This window comes from Acipenser ruthenus, chromosome 8 (assembly GCF_902713425.1).
Source record: "Acipenser ruthenus chromosome 8, fAciRut3.2 maternal haplotype, whole genome shotgun sequence".
NCBI lineage: Eukaryota > Metazoa > Chordata > Actinopteri > Acipenseriformes > Acipenseridae > Acipenser > Acipenser ruthenus.
Window position 1 is genome coordinate 14,129,662 of NC_081196.1, and position 23,238 is coordinate 14,152,899.

Consider the following 23,238-nt stretch of genomic DNA (forward strand, 5'->3'; position numbering starts at 1 on the left):
GGCCCAGGTCCTAGAGCTCCTGGCTAAACAGGCGCTGGCGTTGCAGCCCCAATTGCCATACCCCCCCCCCCCCCCCCCCCACCTTCCCCAGGGGAGTTCAGGGTGGATGGGAAGAGGCGTCTCAGCAGGCGCAAGAGGACACACTCTCCATAGCGGCCTCTGGGGAGGGGGCCTCCTTCTCCTCTGACATGCAGGTGGTCCTCTGACATCAGGGTGATGTCGTGATACACTCTTCTACACTTTCAAAACCAAAAAATCTTTGGAACCCCAAATTGTACTATATTTATCCAGCTTGGAAAAGCGTGTTCAAAGCATAGCCATTTTGATTCAATTAAACATGGTTTTAAGAAATGCTATCACACAACATAGACACATGTAATGCAGGGGCCAGTAAAATAAAAAATACAAATATTTACTCATGAATATATATTATTATTATTATTATTATTATTTATTTCTTAGCAGACGCCCTTATCCAGGGCGACTTACAATTGTTACAAGATATCACATTATTTTTACATACAATTACCCATTTATACAGTTGGGTTTTTTACTGGAGCAATTTAGGTAAAGTACCTTGCTCAAGGGTACAGCAGCAGTGTCACCTACCAGGGATTGAACCCACAACCCTCCAGTCAAGAGTCCAGAGCCCTAACCACTACGCCACACTGCTGTCCTTATAAATATAGTACATTGTCAACATACAACTCTGGAAAGTTGTGGGAAAAAAACCCCACTACAATGTAATTAGCAGTTATCTGTTGTAAACCCAAGTGGCCACAATTAGGTAAGTTTTGTTGTAATGTATCCAGAGATTCTCTCTCACTCTCTATACTGTACTACCAGTTCATTAAAGTTTACCAGTTTCACTCTTGAGGATGATAAGTACTAGCATGATCCTTTACAAACACCCCACTCACACCCCTTTGGGAAAACAAGACAAACTTAATAAAAAGAGAAGGAACAATCGACAGGGTACAGACTGCTTCAACATTTCAACTATAGTGTCGTCATTGAAATATCTGCATATTACATATTCAAGTATAAACTACCAGTAAAGAACAAAATATCTTTAACAGAATATAAGGGGGACCAGTGATAATACATTAAAGGTACTGAGAGGTAAGAGAATCAATTTTAAAACCTTTGTTAAGCAATAGAACCCGAAGAAGAGGGCTTTACTGTCTGGTTTAATGTCCTGAAGGTAAGGGCATTTAACATAACGGGAAGGGCCTTGCCAGATTGTAAAGTTCTCTTCTGAGGGTTCTATTGCTATTAGAAAATAGATGCATTACAAAACTAACGTTTACAGTTTCTCTGTTTGTTTGTTTTTTCGTGATTTTATGCAGCACTAGTTTTAGTTTTTTTTGCTAATAAATGCAAACTATTTTCTCGCTATTCCATGAGTAGTGCGGTTTGCTCAGAATTCTGGCTGTGGTCTGGAGTAGCCTTCACTCAGGTTTCATTATCCCAGCGGTGGACTATGTCACGCTGTGGATATTTCCAATAGCCTAAATAATACCTCAATACTAAAACAACATCTTTTACTTACGTGGAGCTGTTCTTCAGTTCAGGTACCTCGTACAGAACTGCTTTTAAAACATGTAAAAGAATAAAGTTCAGCTAAACTTTTTATTTTTTAATTAGGTTTTGAGTGTAAGTTCGTATATGTGTGTAAGTTTCAGTATTTAGGTTACCATTAGGTCCGAACATTTATTATTTTAGTAATTAAAAATATCTCGTAGTCTGTGTGTTAATGCTGATCTGCTGTTTGTTCAGGAACTTGTTCACAGTGTGTTCATTAAGTTTATTCAAAGCCTCCTTCCTGGCTTTTTTAGAGAAGAGAGCACTGTCCTTTGTTGTTACTGTGATATGCTGAAATAAAGTTGCTGAAAGACTGCATTCAATTGCTGGATTTCTTCAACATGTCATTGAAACCAGAGACAAGTTGTTATTGTGGTTACTGTATTGCTGATCACAGCAAACACAATTCCCAATTGCCTTTTAAACTTTATTCATTTTACCAGAGATTAAGGCCCTTGTATTGACCAATCAGGTTAAAGGAAATCTCTGATCCATTTTCTATTGTTCCTTTAAAAGTTCTGATACTTTTCCTTGAAATGCAGTTGATACCATTACAATAAATCTTGTAATATATACATATTTAAGTAGTCATACATGTGGGCTTCCATTTGTTCATCACTTCATTAGTGTATTGTTAATAGTCTGGAAATGAAACAGCTTCTTCCTAATCATTTTCTTATTTTTAGGTGACCAAGAGAAGATACTGGTACTCAAGAATCTTTGACTCTCTGCAATGTCTCCCAATTCAACAACAATGTCTGTGAATGTTACCTCTGGTAGACCACTGTTTTATATTAATGGGTTTTCTAATATGTTGTATGCAAACTATTATTTTATATTCTTGTCTGTTGTTTATGTTTTAACAATATTAGCCAATGCATTTCTAATGCTAATAATATGTGTAGAACAAAGTTTACATAACCCCAAATATGTTGCTGTTTTTCATTTAGCTGTAGTTGATACCTGTTGTAGTACTGTGGTAATCCCAAATCTAATTCAAACATTCATTTTCAACTCCCAGTTTATTGTGTTCGAGGCCTGCCTTGCTAATATGTTTTTTGTGCATTTTTTTAATGGATTGCAGTCACTTTCTCTTGTGCTCTTGGCATATGACCGATTCATTGCAATATGTTTTCCATTGCATTATCACACAATTAATACTAATACTAGAATGATTATAATTACAGTTGTAGTTTGGGTATTTTTCTCAGTTATGTTGCTTGTCATGGTCCTTTTAGTTTCACGGCTGTCCTTCTGTAAATCTACAGTGATTGACAGTTATTTTTGTGACCATGGACCTGTTAACAAACTGGCCTGTAATGACACATCAACCAATTATATTTTTGCTAAACTCTTGATTGCATTATTTTTAATTTTACCAATGGTCCTCATTATATTGTCATATGCATGCATTCTCTTTGAACTTTATAAAATGACATCTAGAGAGGGCAAAAGAAAAGCTCTTAAAACATGTACCTCCCATTTAATTTTGGTAGCAATATTGTTTATACCAATATTAGTGACATATACAACAGCAATGGTCTCTGCTATTCATCCCAATGCTAGAATCTTAAATAATTCATTGTCTGCTACCATCCCACCCCTCTTGAACCCCATTATTTACACTCTGAAAACTGAAGAAATAATGGAATCAATTAAAAAGCTGTATAAAAAAACAATATTGTTCAAGTAAAAAGTTGATATTAATAGGGCATAATTTGTACACCTAATGACATATCATATTATGTCCACATTTTAATAAAATATAGGTATATACTGTAAAAAGTTCATGGATAAAATGACCCTACTGCAGATGTTCTTGTGTAATTCTACCCTTTTCTTTACTTGTTCTTCACATCCAGTAACTGGAATGAGTGATGATTTGTGAGATGATAACTTGTTGTGTTAATTTTCATTGCCTTGGGTGTTAGTCATGTTGGCTGAAGCTCCTACATTTTACAATATGTTTTAACAAACACATCTATTTTGATTGCAATTTACTCCATGTGTGAAACTGTGAAATATGTACATAAAGCAAATATTAGAAGTTAAATTCCTTAAATTATAACATATTGTAGAAATCTGTGTGTGTCTTGAATTGGCTGTAATACTGAGATGACTTGTGAGTGTAACAGTTCTTGGATCAAACTACAATGTTTTTATTAAACAGCGACTCACTTAATTGTATTCAATTGAAACCAATACTGTAAACAACTGACAGTAATATTATATTAAACTTGTGTGAATATCCGGTTACTTCCAATTGCTTGAATTACTTGAGCTATAAAACTTCTTATTTTAACAATTGATTTAATAATGCAATTTATGAAACTTGGTAGACCTGTATATGTGTAATATTAAAAATACAATTGTGTGAATATTTCTTGAATGTTTCTTGAGGCAGCAAGCAGTTTATTTTTGACACTGCTATGGAAAACAATACCATTAACACATCACCTTTTTGTAATATTTGCATTCATCTCCAGGCTTGCTGAGAGAAAGAACAAAGGACTGCCTTTCCAGCTCCTTTAAATTATTTATTTATTTATTTATTAATTAGCTAGCAGACGCCCTTACCCAGGGTGACTTACAGTTGTATACAAAAAATACATATCAAGAATTACAGTACAATTAAGATCAAGAAACAAAATACAATGACTTTAGTCCTTATAAGAGCAAATACAAAACACAGTACGAAGTCACGTGACCAGGGTTGATGATAATCAATCTATTAACACCTGGCCACATTCCAAGATTGTCTTAATTAGGGAGGGGATTCTAATTCTTGGACCTGCCATATGTAGCACAAACACACATTTAAATAAAAATACACTATTTCTATCAGTGTGTCTAAAACACCAAATTAAGAAAATCAGTGGGGGCTCCCGAGTGGCGCATCCAGTAAAGGCGCTCCTCGCAGGATGTGCCCTATAGCCTGGAGATCGCAGGTTCGAATCCAGGCTATGTCACAGCTGACCGTGACCGAGAGTTCCTAGGGGGCGGCGCACAATTGGCTGAGCGCTGCCCGGGTAGGGAGGGCTTAGGTCGGCAGGGGAATCCACGGCTCACCGCGCATCAGCGACCCCTGTGGCCGATAGGGCGCCTGTGGCTTTGCAGCGGAGCCGCCAGATCTGTGTTGTCCTCCGGCACTATAGGTCTGGTGGCGTTGCTGTGGATCTGCAGTGCGAAAAATGACGGCTTGGCAGGAGCACGTTTCGGAGGACGCGTGTTCCAGCCTCCATTTCCCGAGTTGGCGGGGGGGTTGCGATCGGTGCGCCGGGGATACAGATAATAAATAAAAGAAAAAAAAAAAAAAAAAAAATCAGTGAAACATATTGCAAAACAAAGCACTGTATACAGTATTTGGCAATTTATAGAACAGCATTCCAAAAACAGTTCTTAATGTGCTTTCTCAGACAGTTTTTTTTTTTTGTTGCAGCATAAGTGCAAAAACAACAACGACGAAAGCGTTCCCACAACATAATCTGGCTTTGGAGGTCAGCAAACAAAATACGTTTCACCTTTTTAACAGCACAGTAACTACATGAATCCCTCGCTTTGTTGTTTGGTTTCACATGAGCTTAGTTACAGCTAGCATGTAAAAGTTGAAACTGCATTACGCAATGCACCTTTTTTCAAATGCCTCTGGGTCTGCAGCAATACCCCTCTTATCTAATCTAGTACCTGGCTTTTGAATGCAACTGAATCTATTCTGCCCTGCTGAGAGCTGAATTTACTGTTTTTTACCCAGGGGTGAACGTAAGCTGGTACGTCCCAGTATTGCATGCCAATAAAACATTTTGTTAAGGTAATTTTATATTTCAGAACCCACCCCGTGTCATGCAGGTCGGCTACGCGATTTCACACTGCTTTTGAGAAAGCAGAGTTGACCTGGGTGACAGATACAAGTACACAATGCACGTATCATGGCCCTAGAAGCAGCTTGTTAAGGACGCTTCCATCCAAGCTTCTCTGGATTGAACCACTGGCACCAAATGTTGATTAGAGCAAAAGTTTCTTCATCCCTGCTGCAATCTGGCTCGTGTTGTGTCTCAATCAACACAAATATGACTAAACAGAATAAACAGAAATGTTCCTTGCGGAAGTGAAACCTTCACGCAGGCATGGCTGTTATTTCGTCAGCTTACGAACGGCCATCACGCATTATGTCTCGCACAACCTCGGTCAAAGCGTGTCGACCCACATCCTGAGATGGGTCGCTGGAACCCGGGTGATTTCACACTAATCGGGATTGTGGCCCGGGTAGCCAGAACCCGGGTCCGGACCCGGGTAGGAGTGCTAGTGTGAAAGGAGCTTTAGTGGCCTGAATTGAAGTGAATACCTTCTAAGACAAAATCATACAACTATTCAACTTTATTATTTGGTAGAATGATGAGACAGTACAAATAATGAGTTGTTATCATCTACAATAAATACACCCGAAGTTTAATTTTTAAACTATTATTGTATTATTATATACTGTTATTTTAACGCCTTCGTAGTTGGTATGGCGTCAGTGACTTGAAGAAAAATAAAAACATCCCAGTTTTTCACTCAGCAAATCTGGTAACCCTAATTACATGGACAATGTGAAAAACTAAAGCTCGGATATAAATTTGGTCAGACGCCAAAATCTATTATATAGTTATACAGTACCGGTAAGAAATGAAAGTTACTTTCACCTGTGTTTATACCCATAATAAAATGTGCATTGATCAGTTTCCATCTGTGCCATTCAATTGGTGCCAGTGTGTGTAAATGACACGTGCCAGAGGTCCATTGGTCAATAGAGAGTATTATATTTTTCATGAGATGATATGATAGGCTCTACTGCACATACGTTTAAATATATTGGGGGAAAAAAACTACTTCGGACATATATACACTACCAGTGGATATGTCTCCCATAAAATGCTTGCTACTAACATGATGAATGAATTGTTTCTTTTAAATGAAACAACATTAGATAAAACCTGGCAAGGTGGGTAGCAAAGAAAAAGTGCAGGTTATCAATGTAAAGGAAAAGTGCTAGTAATCCAGGTAATGGAAAATGCTGACATGCCCATGTAATGAACCCCTATATTAAGCTGTACTCCACCTTCAAGGTGTTATATTTGTAACCACTCATCTCTGCGAGTGTATCGCCTCCTTCACTCTGCACACAGACAACAGAGCACTGAGTTGAGTTGGAGCAGCTGACAGAGTGTGATGGCGTGAGTGAAGGAATAGGGCTAAAGTGAGCAGTAATAACTGTATTTGAAAGTCGGTAAAAGAAGCAGGAAAGGGTTATGTGTAAAAGTTACAAGTGTCTGAAACTAACCTGTCTAGAGTTATGTATAACAAAGGGATCCTGGAGATTTCACAATAAATCAGAGACTTGCTGCAACGCATTTCTGCTATTTGGGCCTATATGCACCTTCACCTCCTAAGACAAACCTTGACACCGTGTAATGGGAAATGTTTCTGTAGCAAGTGAAGGTTACCCAGGCAAAGGGAAAGTGCAGCATGCCTGGGTAATGGGAAGTCAGCTTTCCCAGGACTGGGGAAATGTATCCATAGATAAAATATATTTTATTGGCTGCAACCAATATTTAGGGAAACTTTTTTTTTTTTTTGAAAGCTTAATGGTCACATCTTGGTAGTGTAGTGGGCCCACAGGAAATGCTGTATTGGGCTTTGCCCTCAAGCAGGTTCAAGAGAAAAATCAACTGCGGCTAGTTTACCTCCAGGCAGAGACTTCCTCTTCTAAGGTTACAAGACATAACAGCGATTACAAAACCGCGCCGACATCACCGTGATGGACATTACAGCACCGACCATTACAGCGACTGCCCATAACAGTGCCACGACATATATGATTTGTACATTTGTATATGATTACTCCTCCACAGGACATCCGAGATTGGGCTAGGACTATATAAAGAAGGAAAGAAGTCAATCCTCAATTCGGTTCAGTTCTCAATTACAGGCACCATTTGTGGAGCCCACTCAGTACTGAATGCTGTACTGTGTTGCAGTGCCAGGATATACCGGTATTTATTTAATAACAATACAAAATATCGTTAATATAAAGTGACTGACTGTTACTTATTCGAATTAGTGCTTGATTATGTCAAGAAACATTTTGCCAGGGCAAGTGCGAATAAGTTAAAAGCATTGCGAGTGCACAGTTAAAATGCTCTACTGTTTACTAACTCCGCCCACTTGTGACATCATTTTCCTATCTTTCTTTATATAGTCCTAGTATTGGGGAGCGATACACGGACATGACGTGTTTAGATTTTTTTTTTAAATGTATATTTTGTACAGATTTGTAGCCGATTCGGGAAACGGTGGCTGGAACACGCGTCCTCCGAAACATGCTCCTGCCAAGCCGTCATTTTTCGTACTGCAGATCCACAGCGATGCCACCAGACCTATAGTGCCGGAGGACAACACAGATCTGGCGGCTCCACTGCAGAACCACAGGCGCCCTATCGGCCACAGGGGTCGCTGATGCGCGTTGAGCTGTGGATTCCCCTGCCGACCTAAGCCCTCCCTCTCCGGGCAGCGCTCAGCCAATTGTGTGCCGCCCCCGCGGTCGGCTGTGACATAGCCTGGATTCGAACTTGCGATCTCTAGGCTATAGGGCCCATCCTGCACTCCGCGCCACTCGGGAGCCCCAACTTTATATTGTTGCCCTTGCTTCTCTGCCCTACTGAACCCACTGTTTTCTTTCTGCATGACGCTTTTATCCAGAGCGAAGTTTGTTGTTTGAAATTAAAATATTGTAGTCAGATAATTCCCATTTATGTACTTGCTTGGCACGTAGTTTTATTATTATTATTATTATTATTATTATTATTATTATAATTATAGTACTACTGCAAATCAGGGTCTGTACACTATTTCTAAAAAAGGTTCTATTAAAAGATGAGATATTTATATCTGCTAATATTTTTGAATTGTCAAAGGCGCAGGATCCAATTCTTCCACTGATAGCGTGAGGCTTGCAGCTCTTCCCTTATCTGAGTTCCGAGCAGATGAAGGGGAGTAGGTATTATTATTATTATCATTATTATTATTATTATTATTATTATTATTATTATTATTATTATTATTATTATTTTATTGTGTATTCATATCTTTGTTTGAGCGAGTCTTCCACCCTCAAGGTCTCAGCGTATATTGCAATTGGCCGATATCCACATTTGTTTGTCAAAGGTATCCCAATGTATGCTTCTGTTGCACACTTTAAATGGTGATTTTTTGTTTTGTTGAAAATATATTTATTCAGGGCTACAAGAGCACAACACAAACAAAGCAGTGCATAACTGTAACAAGCTGAACTGACAGTTTTTTGTTTTGGAACTTTATATATATATATATATACAGCACTGTGCAAAAGTTTTAGGCAGGTGTGAAAAAATGCTGTAAAGTAAGAATGCTTTCAAAAATAGACATGTTAATAGTTTATATTTATCAATTAACAAAATGCAAAGTGAGTGAACAGAAGAAAAATCTATATCAAATCAATATTTGGTGTGACCACCCTTTGCCTTCAAAACAGCATCAATTCTTCTAGGTACACTTGCACACAGTTTTTGAAGGAACTCGGCAGGTAGGTTGGCCCAAACATCTTGGAGAACTAACCACAGTTCTTCTGTGGATTTAGGCAGCCTCAGTTGCTTCTCTCTCTTCATGTAATCCCAGACAGACTTGATGATGTTGAGATCAGGGCTCTGTGGGGGCCATACCATCACTTCCAGGACTCCTTGTTCTTCTTTACGCTGAAGATAGTTCTTAATGACTTTCGCTGTATGTTTGGGGTCGTTGTCGTGCTGCAGAATAAATTTGGGGCCAATCAGATGCCTCCCTGATGGTATTGCATGATGGATAAGTATCTGCCTGTACTTCTCAGCATTGGGGAGACCATTAATTCTGACCAAATCCCCAACTCCATTTGCAGAAATGCAGCCCCAAACTTGCAAGGAACCCCCACCATGCTTCACTGTTGCCTGCAGACACTCATTCGTGTACCGCTCTCCAGCCCTTCGGTGAACAAACTGCCTTCTGCTACAGCCAAATATTTCAGATTTTGACTCATCAGTCCAGAGCACCTGCTGCCATTTTTCTGCACCCCAGTTCCTGTGTTTTCGTGCATAGTTGAGTCGCTTGGCCTTGTTTCCATGTCGGAGGTATGGCTTTTTGGCCGCAAGTCTTCCATGAAGGCCACTTCTGACCAGAATTCTCCGGACAGTAGATGGGTGTACCAGGGTCCCACTGTTTTCTGTCAATTCTGAGCTGATGGCACTGCTGGACATCTTCCGATTGCGAAGGGAAGTAAGCATGTGTCTTTCATCTGCTGCAGTAAGTTTCCTTGGCCGACCACTGCGTCTACGGTCCTCAACGTTGCCCGTTTCTTTGTGCTTCTTCAAAAGAGCTTGGACAGCACATCTGGAAACCCCTGTCTGCCTTGAAATTTCTGCCTGGGAGAGACCTTGCTGATACAGTATAACTACCTTGTGTCTTGTTGCTGTGCTCAGTCTTGCCATGGTGTATGACTTTTGACAGTAAACTGTCTTCAGCAACCTCACCTTGTTAGCTGAGTTTGGCTGTTCCTCACCCAGTTTTATTCCTCCTACACAGCTGTTTCTGTTTCAGTTAATGATTGTGTTTCAACCTACATATTGAATTGATGATCATTAGCACCTGTTTGGTATAATTGTTTAATCATACACCTATATGCCTACAAAATCCCTGACTTTGTGCAAGTGTACCTAGAAGAATTGATGCTGTTTTGAAGGCAAAGGGTGGTCACACCAAATATGGATTTGATTTAGATTTTTCTTCTGTTCACTCACTTTGCATTTAGTTAATTGATAAATATAATCTATTAACATGTCTATTTTTGAAAGCTTTCTTACTTTACAGCATTTTTTCACACCTGCCTAAAACTTTTGCACAGTACTGTATATATTAGAAAACAGAAGAACAGGGAGAGTTTAGGAATGTACCATCTACATATATTTACCATAAATAAATAGGGGTATTTATAGGAATGCACTATATACATGTATTCAACATTAATTGTATGGTGTTACACTTCCATAAATTAGGGTTTGTAAACTTTGGACAACCACTGTATACGCACACACACACACGGTATAAATCTATTCTCCAGAAGCTTACAGGATTACATTTTTAGGTGCCCTGCCAAACGGGCAAACAGACGTTTCCCTTTCAATTCGAAGACGACCACCAATGACATTATGTATGGGATATGCCTGCCCATTGGGTAGGTATCGATGAGCTCTCTATACCAGAGCTGCCGATAGGCCCCTTCCTGGGATGATGCACTCGGTCCCACCCACCAAGAGGATCAAACCTTCATCCAAAGGAAGCCATTTCTCTTTATCATTCTCAAGACGGTACGGTAAGACCTCTGTGTTGACCTTTTCCAGGATTAACGACTTAGAAAAAGATTTTTTGAAAAAGAGCCTTTTTTGCCTTTCTGTCTTTAAGCGGCCTCCTCGCTTGCATGGTAGGCCGCTCTTTGTATCTGTCTGTCGTGTGTGAGCGACTGCCTGTGCAGTCATCCCTGCTGTCGAGTAGACCCTGCCGGCTGTGTAGGTCCGCCCACCTTGGTGAGTCGGGCCTTGTAAACAAACAGTGTGCTCTCCCCTATACTATCTTTCTACTGTGTTCTGCTGTCTACTTCAACTCGCCCGCCGGTGCTTCGGTACTGTTGCACACGCATAGCCCTTGATACTTAGGTATCTCGGTGCACAAGTGCTCAGTGCATACGGCACACAGTGCCCAGCGCCTCAGCGTCAGTGCATAGTCATAGCACTGCACGGTACACGGTGCACATAGTGCTCTCGGTACTCAGTGCATGTGGTGCTTGGTACGCACGGTACACATGGTGCTTGGCACCCACCACTACAATGCTAGTGCGGGAACGCACGGTGCTGCACGGTACGCGGTACACAGAGTGCACAGTACTCGGTGCGCACGGCGCTCGGGATGCACGGTGCACAGTGCACAACACGGTGCTTGGTACAATGCTAGTGCAGGAACACACAGTGCTGCACGGTACGCGGTGCACATTGTGCACGGTACTCAGTATGCACGGTGCTCGAGATGCACGGTGCATGGTGCACATGGTGCTTGGTACTACACTACTGCACGTGGTGCACAAGGTGCCCACAGTACTCAGTGCACGGTGTTAGGTACCCTCTGCTACAGTGTTAGTGGGTAAGTGCACGGCGTTCGCACTTAGCCAGTGCTTGAGCGCAGTGCAAGTAGTGTTTAGTGCATGGCCCATGCAAAACCCCAGACCCACGTCAGGCAAGTCGGGGTTCCACCCCTACATGGCCTGCAATGTCAATATCCTGCAAGAGGACAAGCATACCCTCTGTGCACGGTGCTTGGGTGTTCAACATGCCACCTTGGCCCTCGAGAGGGACATGACCTGTAGCATCTGTGAGACTTTCCAGCCCCGGGTGAAAGAAGCTCGCTTGGAGAGGGCCACGAGGGCGAGCTCTGCGTCCTCGATGGCTGGACCGTTGCCGGCTCTTGGCGCCCCAAGAGCCCCTCCTCCATGACCTGTCCCAGGACCCCCTGCTAGGTATCCCTGATGTGCAGGCCACCCGCAGTCGCTCCCCATCACCGCAAGCGAGAAGGGTGAAGCATTCTAAGCAGGCAAGGGACATTGTGGACCTCAAGGCCCAAATGGCCCAGGTCCTAGAGCTCCTGGCTAAACAGACGCTGGCGTTGCAGCCCCAATTGCCATACCCCCCCCACCTCCCCCAGGGGAGTTCAGGGTGGATGGGAAGAGGCGTCTCAGCAGGCGCAAGAGGACACGCTCTCCATAGCGGCCTCTGGGGAGGGGGCCTCCTTCTCCTCTGACATGCAGGTGGGCGAGACCCCTGCTGAGGAAGAACCTTTTTCGAGGTAGCCTCGGAAGCCAGTGTCCCCCATTGTCCAGCTCAGTTTCGGGACGTGCTGCAGCCTTCGTGCAGGTCCCCTGGGTGCCAGCGGCGGAACCACGCAGGGTCCGTGTTCCGGACGCAGACGATGGCTCCTCGCCCTCAAAAGTTCCTGGCCTTCATGGGATCGTCCGGCCTCGGGTCCTAGCATGCTGAAACAGGCCGCACCTGCGTGCCGTGAGTCTGGCCCCTGAAATTGACCACTGGTTAGCCCTAGGGCTATCAGATGCAGTTGTGGGTACATTGCAGAGTGCTATGGCAGACTCCACTAGATCTTTGTATACCTATAAGTTGAGGTATTTCCAGGCTTGGTCTCTGGCTAGAAGCCATGACCTCATATACCTACCCAATGGGCAGGCATATCCCATACATAATGTCATTGGTGATTGTCTTCTCTTTCAGGGAACCAAGGTTACGGTAAGTAACCTAACGTTATACATATTGTGGTGGCAGCAGACAAAAGAAACACCAAAGGCAGTTTTGGGGCCAAAATAGCGGAAACAACAACCACTGTTTATTTCTTCCTTGAGAAATGGACGCTCTGAGAAATGGGATGGGCGGCTGCTAGAAAACAAAGAGAAAACATACGCACATCTGAAGTCTTTCAAGGTGCAGGGTAGAAAGATTTTATAGTTAAACAAACATAGTACCCGCACACTTATATATTATGCTCCAAAGTTGGTATGCAACTGCTTTACAATTGTGCAATATGAGTCTCGCTGACACTGCTAAGTCATATTGAAACCTGCACACTGAAGGGGGCGGTGGGAGTTCCTGGTAAGTGATGCGTTTGTAAACTTCGCAGAGTCTTCTGGGAATTGAATTGTAGTTTGGTGATATCAAAGCGCTGCTGTGTGCAGTCGCTGTAAAGGTCTGCACTGTAATGTCCGTCGCGGTGATGTCATAGCGCTGTTATGGGAAGTCGCTGTAATGGTCTGCACTGTAATGTCACTCGCGGTGATATCTGTGTGGTCTTAGATTCAGGGTGATGTTGTGATACACTCTTCTACACTTTCAAAACCAAAAAATCACTACGTTTACGACGACCTTTGGAACCCCAAATTGTACTATATTTATCCAGCTTGGAAAAGCGTGTTCAAAGCATAGCCATTTTGATTCAATTAAACATGGTTTTAAGAAATGCTATCACACAACATGAACACATGTAATGCAGGGCCCAGTAAAATAAAAAATACAAAATACCAGTGAAAGGGCACAGAGCTGCAACGGTGCAGAGCCACGATTGTAAAAATGTTTTACTTTTCAGCATTTCACAACAGACTACTCTGACTAATCTAACATGTTTTATCTGTTTATATATTTACTCATGAATATATTATAAATATAGTACATTGTCAACATACAACTCCGGAAAGTTGTGGGAAAAAAACCCCACTACAATGTAATTAGCAGTTATCTGTTGTAAACCCAAGTGGCCGCAATTAGGTAAGTTTTGTTGTAATGTATCCAGAGACTCTCTCTCTGTCTCTATACTGTACTACCAGTTCATTAAAGTTTACCAGTCATCACTCTTGAGGATGATAAGTACTAACATGATCCTTTACAAACACCCCACTCACACCCCTTTGGGAAAACAAGACAAACTTAATAAAAAGAGAAGGAACAACCTACAGGATACAGACTGCTTCAACATTTCAACTATAGTGTAGTCATTGAAATATCTGCATATTACACATTCAAGTATAAACTACCAGTAAAGAACAAAATATCTTTAACAGAATATAAGGGGGACTAGTGATAATACATTAAAGCTACTGAGAGGTAAGAGAATCAATTTTAAAACCTTTGTTAAGCAAAAGAACCCGAAGAAGAGGGCTTTACTGTCTGGTTTAATGTCCCGAAGGTAAGGGCATTTAACATAACGGGAAGGGCCTTGCCAGATTGTAAAGTTCTCTTCTGAGGGTTCTATTGCTATTAGAAAATAGATGCATTACAAAACTAACGTTTACAGTTTCTCTGTTTGTTTGTTTTTTCGTGATTTTATGCAGCACTAGTTTTAGTTTTTTTTGCTAATAAATGCAAACTATTTTCTCGCTATTCCATGAGTAATGCGGTTTGCACAGAATTCTGGCTGTGGTCTGGAGTAGCCTTCACTCAGGTTTCATTATCCCAGCAGTGGACTATGTCGCGTTGTGGATATTTCCAATAGCCTTAATAATACCTCAATACTAAAACAACATCTTTTACTGACGTGGAGCTGTTCTTCAGTTCAGGTACCTCGTACAGAACGGCTTTTAAAACATGTAAAAGAATAAAGTTCAGCTAACCTTTTTATTTTTTAATTAGGTTTTGAGTGTAAGTTCGTATATGTGTGTAAGTTTCAGTATTTAGGTTACCATTAGGTCCGAACATTTATTATTTTAGTAATTAAAAATATCTCGTAGTCTGCGTGTTAATGCTGATCATGCTGTTTGTTCAGGAACTTGTTCACAGTGTGTTCATTAAGTTTATTCAAAGCCTCCTTCCTGGCTTTTTTAGAGAAGAGAGCACCGTCCTTTGTTGTTACTGTGATATGCTGAAATAAAGTTGCTGAAAGACTGCATTTAATTGCTGGATTTCTTCAACATGTCATTGAAACCAGAGACAGGTTGTTATTGTGGTTACTGTATTGCTGCTGACAGCAAACACAATTCCCAATTGCCTTTTAAACTTTATTCATTTGCTATACTACATTTAAAAAGATAAATTGAACGTAATGGACAGCGATGAAGCAATCTTAGTGACAGACAACATTCAGACGGTGTGTACAGAGATTTTTTTTTTTCTTCAAGCAGAAAAAAGATAAAATATCAAATACTGTATTTAAGTATTTGCTTGCAGATTTATTTGAAACAGTGATTAAATATTCAAGGTCGTTTTACCAGAGACTAAGGCCCTTGTATTGACCAATCAGGTTAAAGGAAATCTCTGATCCATTTTCTATTGTTCCTTTAAAAGTTCTGATACTTTTCCTTGAAATGCAGTCGATACCATTACAATAAATCTTGTAAAATATACATATTTAAGTAGTCATACATGTGGGCTTCTATTTGTTCATCACTTCATTAGTGTATTGTTAATAGTCTGGAAATGAAACAGCTTCTTCCTAATCATTTTCTTATTTTTAGGTGACCAAGAGAAGATACTGGTACTCAAGAATCTTTGACTCTGCAATGTCTCCCAATTCAACAACAATGTCTGTGAATGTTACCTCTGGTAGACCACTGTTTTATATTAATGGGTTTTCTAATATGTTGTATGCAAACTATTATTTTATATTCTTGTCTGTTGTTTATGTTTTAACAATATTAGCCAATGCATTTCTAATGCTAATAATATGTGTAGAGCAAAGTTTACATAACCCCAAATATGTTGCTGTTTTTCATTTAGCTGTAGTTGATACCTGTTGTAGTACTGTGGTAATCCCATTTGTAATTAAAACATTCATTTTCAACTCCCAGTTTATTGTGTTCGAGGCCTGCCTTGCTAATATGTTTTTTGTGCATTTTTTTAATGGATTGCAGTCACTTTCTCTTGTGCTGTTGGCATATGACAGATTCATTGCAATATGTTTCCCATTGCATTATCACACAATTAATACTAATACTAGAATGATTACAATTATAGTTGCAGTTTGGGTAATTCTGTCAGTTATGTTGCTTGTCCTGGTCCTTTTAGTTTCACGGCTGTCCTTCTGTAAATCTACAGTGATTGACAGTTATTTCTGTGACCATGCACCTGTTTACACACTGGCCTGTAATGACACATCAACCAATTATATTTTTGCTGTAGTCTTGATTTCATTATTTTTAATTGTACCAATGGTCCTCATTATATTATCGTACGCATGCATTATTTTTCAACTTTTTAAAATTGCATCTAGAGAGGGGAAAAGAAAAGCTCTTAAAACATGTACCTCCCATTTAATTTTGGTAGCAATATTTTTTTTACCAATATTAGTGACGTATACAACATCAAGGGTCTTTGGTATTCATCCCAATGCTAGAATCTTAAATAATTCATTGTCTGCTACCATTCCACCCCTTTTGAACCCCATTATTTACACTCTGAAAACTGAAGAAATAATGGAATCAATTAAAAAGTTGTTTAAAAGAAACAAAATTGTCCAGGTAAAAAGCTGATATTAATAGGGCATAACTTTACACCTAATGAGTGTATCATATTCCTGTATATTACAATATATGTAAAATTTTAATAAAATATAGGTATATACTGTAAAAAGTTAATGGATACAATTACCCTACTGCAGATGTTCTTGTGTAATTTTACCCTTTTCTTTACTTGTTATTACATACATTAAGAAACAAATCTTGTTTTCGAATGAGAGGTGATTTGTGAAATGATAACCTGCTGTGTTAGTTCTTATTTACCATGGATCCCAGTCACATTGGCTGAAGCACCTATATTTTACAGTATGTTTTAACAGACACAGATCTGTTTTGATTGCAATTTACTGCACGTGTGAAGTTGAAACTGTGAAATACAAATATTAGAAGTTCAATTCTTTAAATTATAACATATTGTAGAAATCTGTGTGTGTCTTGAATTGGCTGTAATACTGAGATGAATTGTGTGTGTAACAGTTCTTGGATCAAACTACAATGTATTTATTAAACAGCGACTCACTTAATTGTATTCAATTGAAACCAATACTGTAAACAAATGACAGTAATATTATATTAAACTTGTGTGAATATCCGGTTACTTCCAATTGCTTGAATTACTTGAGCTATAAAACTTATTTTTTTAACAATTGATTTAATAATGCAATTTATGAAACTTGGTAGACCTGTATATGTGTAATATTAAAAATACAATTGTGTGAATATTTGATGAATTGAACTCATTTTTATTGTACCAGTTTCATGAGACAGCAAGCAGTTTATTTTTGACACTGCTATGGAAAACAATACCATTAACACATCATGTTTTTGTAATATTTGCATTGTTAAAAACTGCATCAACATTTAAAACATGTACCTCACATGTAACCCTTTCCAGCCCACATTTACTTCTAAGGCTCGGAATATTAAGATGTTCATAAAATTACAAAAACACAAACACTGCAAGTTGGGGCATGTGATTTATTCTGAGCTGTGCACTGACTACATACCTGTTAACAGTATGAAATAAGATATACAGGACGTACCTCTTTGACCTGAAGTTAATCCTGTAGAGCTCTACAAGCATGTCATGCATGTGTGCCCCTCCCATGTGCTGACTGCACTGCTTCACAGCTGCTGGGCCTGGAACCTGTACCTGCTGCTTTTTACCAACAGCCCAACATTTCACATCTCAGCTGTGAAACACACATTTGTTGACAAACCCCTTTATCCATTATTATTGATGGGCGATCCAGTGTGATGCACATAATGCAGATTTGTTTGTTCAGCTAACCGATCAAAAAGATTGTCTGAAAATATTTGCTTCAAGTACTAGTAAGGTGTAAGTTCTCACAGTGTCTAATTCAGCCACTGTCCATGCAAGCGCTCTGTTGTTCTTTACTTTCTGTTCTTGCACAGTTTAAATTTCTTTCATTATTTATTTGTTCTCATTATTTTTTGTTTATTTATTTGGTAGATGCCTTTATCCTTCTCTATATAGAAATACACATTGATATGCAGCATTTAAGGTGTAGACATTTTTGGTTATAATACTTTTTTCATTATTATTATTATTATTATTATTATTATTATTATTATTATTATTATTATTATTATTATTATTATTATTATTATTATTATTATTATTTCTGGTTTTGACTAAACAATAGCCTAAACTATATAGTTGTGAAAAACAGTAGTCATATCCGATGTGATTGGTTCCAGGGGTCCATTGGATATGTGAAGGTATTGTATCTCAGAGGTAGTGGGTATACTACATTGTAGCTGTTTTATTAACATTGGGGTATTATAAATTAACAATGTCTGTGTAATATGGGCGTAGGTATCCACTAACAGATATATAAGAAGAACATAAGAAAAACTTGAGAACGGGTAAAGTCCATTCGGCCCATCAAGGCTCGTCCCTTGTTAGCACACCATTCTCCCCTACTAGGGGGGGGAACAAATTTAAAAGCAGAGTCTTTTTTAATTGTTTTTTTTTTATGTTTTAGATCCTATTACTTCACCTGGTAGGCTATTCCATGCATGTGTAACTCTCTGTGTAAAAAAGTGCTTCTTACCTTCTGTTCTTGGGTTAATTTTATCTATATCCAGTGTTGGGCACGTTACTGAAAAAAAGTTACTTTGACTCGTTACTCGTTTCTTCAGAAAAAAGATAATACAATGTCCTTACTTCATCGCGCTGACCAGCACTAGCATTCAAACAGGCTGTAAATTAGGTATAACAACTGTGTCACATCGAAGGTATTTTATCATTGTAACATAATGAAATTAGAACCACCGACCACATATTATCTGTAAAAGCTTCTGGATGATCGATCCCGAGTGAAAAAACAGCAATCTAGTGTTTTCTTTTCTTTTTTTTTTTTTGAAAAAACATGTTTTTAATTTGGACGTATCTGGGACGTTCGGCAGTACTGAGCGAGCGTTATTGAGGATGTAACAGATATGTCTGGTAGCATAGAAGTGGTTAAGCACACTTGGATAAATCATATCTGCACCGGTGATGTGAGAGGCATGGAGGTTGTGGTCGACACACCACTCGGACACGTAGGATTTATTTTCAATTATAAAATGGGTATTTTAAATACTCTATCCTGATTAGTCAAAACAGGTCACGTGGGGGTGATGATATTACAGCATATCACCATGGGTCGGCACTTCTTCTCAAAAAGGGGCAAATCACTGATGGATATCCATATGCCAGTAGAATTTTGAAAATAAAACTGCAGACATATTGTTCCAGGGGGTTCATGAGAACAATCGACTGGGGCTAGTTTACCTCAAGGCAGAGACTTCCTCTGCTGCACTTCAAAAAAAGAAAAAAAAACACCACACTTACAAAACCTTTGTAACATCAAATTGTACTATATTTATCCAGCTTTTGGAAAAGTGTGTTCAAAGCATAGGCATTTTGGTTTTAAGAAATGCTATCACACAACATGAACACAAATAATGCAGGGGCCAGTAAAAAAATAAAATAAATAAAAATTAAAAAAAACAGTGCAAGGGCACAGAGCTGCATCCGTGCAGAGCCATGATTGTAAAAAATGTTTCACAACAGACTTCCCTGACTAATCTCAAGACAATCTGTTTATAGATCTACTTATGAATATACATTACAAATATAGTACATTGTTCACATACACCTCCAGACTGTTGCAGATAAAAACACTACAATGTAATTACCAAGGCTGAACTGTCCATGTAGTTCAACATTAAAGCCTTTCCTTATAGCATCGAATGCTGTGTCGGAAAATATTCAGAACATACAGTAGTACTAGGGATGGCCTTTGTTTAGTAGGAAAAAAGCAAGGATGAAAAATAAAATGCTCCAGTTATCTGTTGTAAACCCAGGTGGCAACAATTAGGTAAGTTTTGTTGTAATTTATCCACTGAGACGCTCTGTCTCTATATAGTACAAATTATATACTACCAGTTCATTAAAGTTTAGCAGCCGTCACTCACACCCCTTTGGGAAAACAAGACAAACTTAATAAAAAGAGAAGGAACAATCGACAGGGTACAGACTGCTTCAACATTTCAACGATAGTGTAGTCATTGAAATATCTGCATATTACATATTCAAGTATAAACTACCAGTAAAGAACAACACATCTTTAACAGAATATAAGGGGGACCAGTGATAATACATTAAAGCTACTGAGAGGTAAGAGAATTGATTTGAAAACCTTTCTTAAGCAATAGAACCCAAAGAAGAGGGCTTTACTGTCTGGTTTAATGTCCCGAAGGTAAGGGCATTTAACATAACGGGAAGGGCCTTGCCAGATTGTAAAGTTCTCTTCTGAGGGTTCTATTGCTATTAGAAAATAGATGCATTACAAAACTAACGTTTACAGTTTCTCTGTTTGTTTGTTTTTTCGTGATTTTATGCAGCACTAGTTTTAGTTTTTTTTGCTAATAAATGTAAACTATTTTCTCGCTATTCCATGAGTAATGCGGTTTGCACAGAATTCTGGCTGTGGTCTGGAGTAGCCTTCACTCAGGTTTCATTATCCCAGCAGTGGACTATGTCGCGCTGTGGATATTTCCAATAGCCTAAATAATACCTCAATACTAAAACAACATCTTTTACTTACGTGGAGCTGTTCTTCAGTTCAGGTACCTCGTACAGAACTGCTTTTAAAACATGTAAAAGAATAAAGTTCAGCTAACCTTTTTATTTTTTAATTAGGTTTTGAGTGTAAGTTTGTATATGTGTGTAAGTTTCAGTATTTAGGTTACCATTAGTTCCGAACATTTATTATTTTAGTAATTAAAAATATCTCGTAGTCTGCGTGTTAATGCTGATCATGCTGTTTGTTCAGGAACTTGTTCACAGTGTGTTCATTAAGTTTATTCAAAGCCTCCTTCCTGGCTTTTTTAGAGAAGAGAGCACCGTCCTTTGTTGTTACTGTGATATGCTGAAATAAAGTTGCTGAAAGACTGCATTCAATTGCTGGATTTCTTCAACATGTCATTGAAACCAGAGACAGGTTGTTATTGTGGTTACTGTATTGCTGCTGACAGCAAACACAATTCCCAATTGCCTTTTAAACTTTATTCATTTGCTATACTACATTTAAAAAGATAAATTGAACGTAATGGACAGCGATGAAGCAATCTTAGTGACAGACAACATTCAGACAGTGTGTACAGAGATTTTTTTTTTTCTTCAAGCAGAAAAAAGATAAAATATCAAATACTGTATTTAAGTATTTGCTTGCAGATTTATTTGAAACAGTGATTAAATATTCAAGGCCGTTTTACCAGAGACTAAGGCCCTTGTATTGACCAATCAGGTTAAAGGAAATCTCTGATCCATTTTCTATTGTTCCTTTAAAAGTTCTAATACTTTTCCTTGAAATGCAGTTGATACCATTACAATAAATCTTGTAATATATACATATTTAAGTAGTCATACATGTGGGCTTCCATTTGTTCATCACTTCATTAGTGTATTGTTAATAGTCTGGAAATGAAACAGCTTCTTCCTAATCATTTTCTTATTTTTAGGTGACCAAGAGATGATACTGGTACTCAAGAATCTTTGACTCTGCAATGTCTCCCAATTCAACAACAATGTCTGTGAATGTTACCTCTGGTAGACCACTGTTTTATATTAATGGGTTTTCTAATATGTTGTATGCAAACTATTATTTTATTTTCTTGTCTGTTGTTTATGTTTTAACAATATTAGCCAATGCATTTCTAATGCTAATAATATGTGTAGAACAAAGTTTACATAACCCCAAATATGTTGCTGTTTTTCATTTAGCTGTAGTTGATACCTGTTGTAGTACTGTGGTAATCCCAAATCTAATTCAAACATTCATTTTCAACTCCCAGTTTATTGTGTTCGAGGCGTGCCTTGCTAATATGTTTTTTGTGCATTTTTTTAATGGATTGCAGTCACTTTCTCTTGTGCTCTTGGCATATGACAGATTCATTGCAATATGTTTCCCATTGCATTATCACACAATTAGTACTAATACTAGAATGACTGTAATTATAGTTGCAATTTGGTTAATTTTCTCAGTTTTGTTGCTTGTCCTGGTCCTTTTAGTTTCACGGCTGTCCTTCTGTAAATCTACAGTGATTGACAGTTATTTTTGTGACCATGGACCTGTTTACAAACTGGCCTGTAATGACACATCAGCCAATTATATTTTTTCTGTAGTCTTGATTGCATTATTTTTAATTTTACCAGTGGTCCTCATTATATTGTCATATGCATGCATTCTATTTGAACTTTATAAAATGACATCTAGAGAGGGCAAAAGAAAAGCTCTTAAAACATGTACCTCCCATTTAATTTTGGTAGCAATATTGTTTATACCAATATTAGTGACGTATACAACAGCAATGGTCTCTGGTATTCATCCCAATGCTAGAATCTTAAATAATTCATTGTCTGCTACCATCCCACCCCTCTTGAACCCCATTATTTACACTCTGAAAACTGAAGAAATAATGGAATCGATTAAAAAGTTGTTTAAAAGAAACAAAATTGTCCAGGTAAAAAGTTGATATTAATGGGGCATAATAATAATGAATGTATCATATTCCTGTATATTACAATATATGTAAAAACTTGTAATACAATATAGGTATATACTGTAAAAAGTTCATGGATAAAATGACCCTACTGCAGATGTTCTTGTGTAATTCTACCCTTTTCTTTACTTGTTCTTCACATCCAGTAACTGGAATGAGTGATGATTTGTGAGATGATAACCTGTTGTGTTAGTTTTTATTGCCTTGGGTCTTAGTCATGTTGGCTGAAGCTCCTATATTTTACAATCTGTTTTAACAAACACATCTATTTTGATTGCATTTTACTCCATGTGTGAAGCAAGTTGAAACTGTGAAATACTTACAGAAAGCAAATATTAGAAGTTCAATTCCTTAAATTATAACATATTGTAGAAATCTGTGTGTGTCTTGAATTGGCTGTAATACTGAGATGACTGGTGAGTGTAACAGTTCTTGGATCAAACTACAATGTATTTATTAAACAGCGACTCACTTAATTGTAT

General features: G+C 38.6%; 3 protein-coding genes across 3 annotated transcripts; all 3 read left to right on the plus strand.

Moving 5' to 3' along the window:
* Positions 1 to 2,283: 2,283 nt before the first annotated feature.
* Positions 2,284 to 3,411, plus strand: LOC131737821 (olfactory receptor 1E16-like). Its single transcript, XM_059029547.1, has one exon. The coding sequence runs from the start codon at positions 2,318 to 2,320 to the stop codon at positions 3,275 to 3,277; it is 960 nt and encodes a 319-aa protein (XP_058885530.1). The 5' UTR covers positions 2,284 to 2,317; the 3' UTR covers positions 3,278 to 3,411.
* Positions 3,412 to 14,214: 10,803 nt separating this feature from the next.
* LOC131737822 (olfactory receptor 1E16-like) lies at positions 14,215 to 17,314 on the plus strand. The gene is made up of 2 exons (XM_059029548.1): positions 14,215 to 14,336; positions 15,683 to 17,314. Exon 2 carries the CDS (start codon positions 15,728 to 15,730, stop codon positions 16,694 to 16,696), a length of 969 nt encoding a protein of 322 aa, XP_058885531.1. The 5' UTR covers positions 14,215 to 14,336; positions 15,683 to 15,727; the 3' UTR covers positions 16,697 to 17,314.
* A 4,446-nt stretch (positions 17,315 to 21,760) lies between these two features.
* LOC117973069 (olfactory receptor 4E2-like) lies at positions 21,761 to 22,729 on the plus strand. The gene has a single exon (XM_059029549.1). It carries the CDS (start codon positions 21,761 to 21,763, stop codon positions 22,727 to 22,729), a length of 969 nt encoding a protein of 322 aa, XP_058885532.1.
* The last annotated feature ends 509 nt before the right edge of the window (positions 22,730 to 23,238 follow it).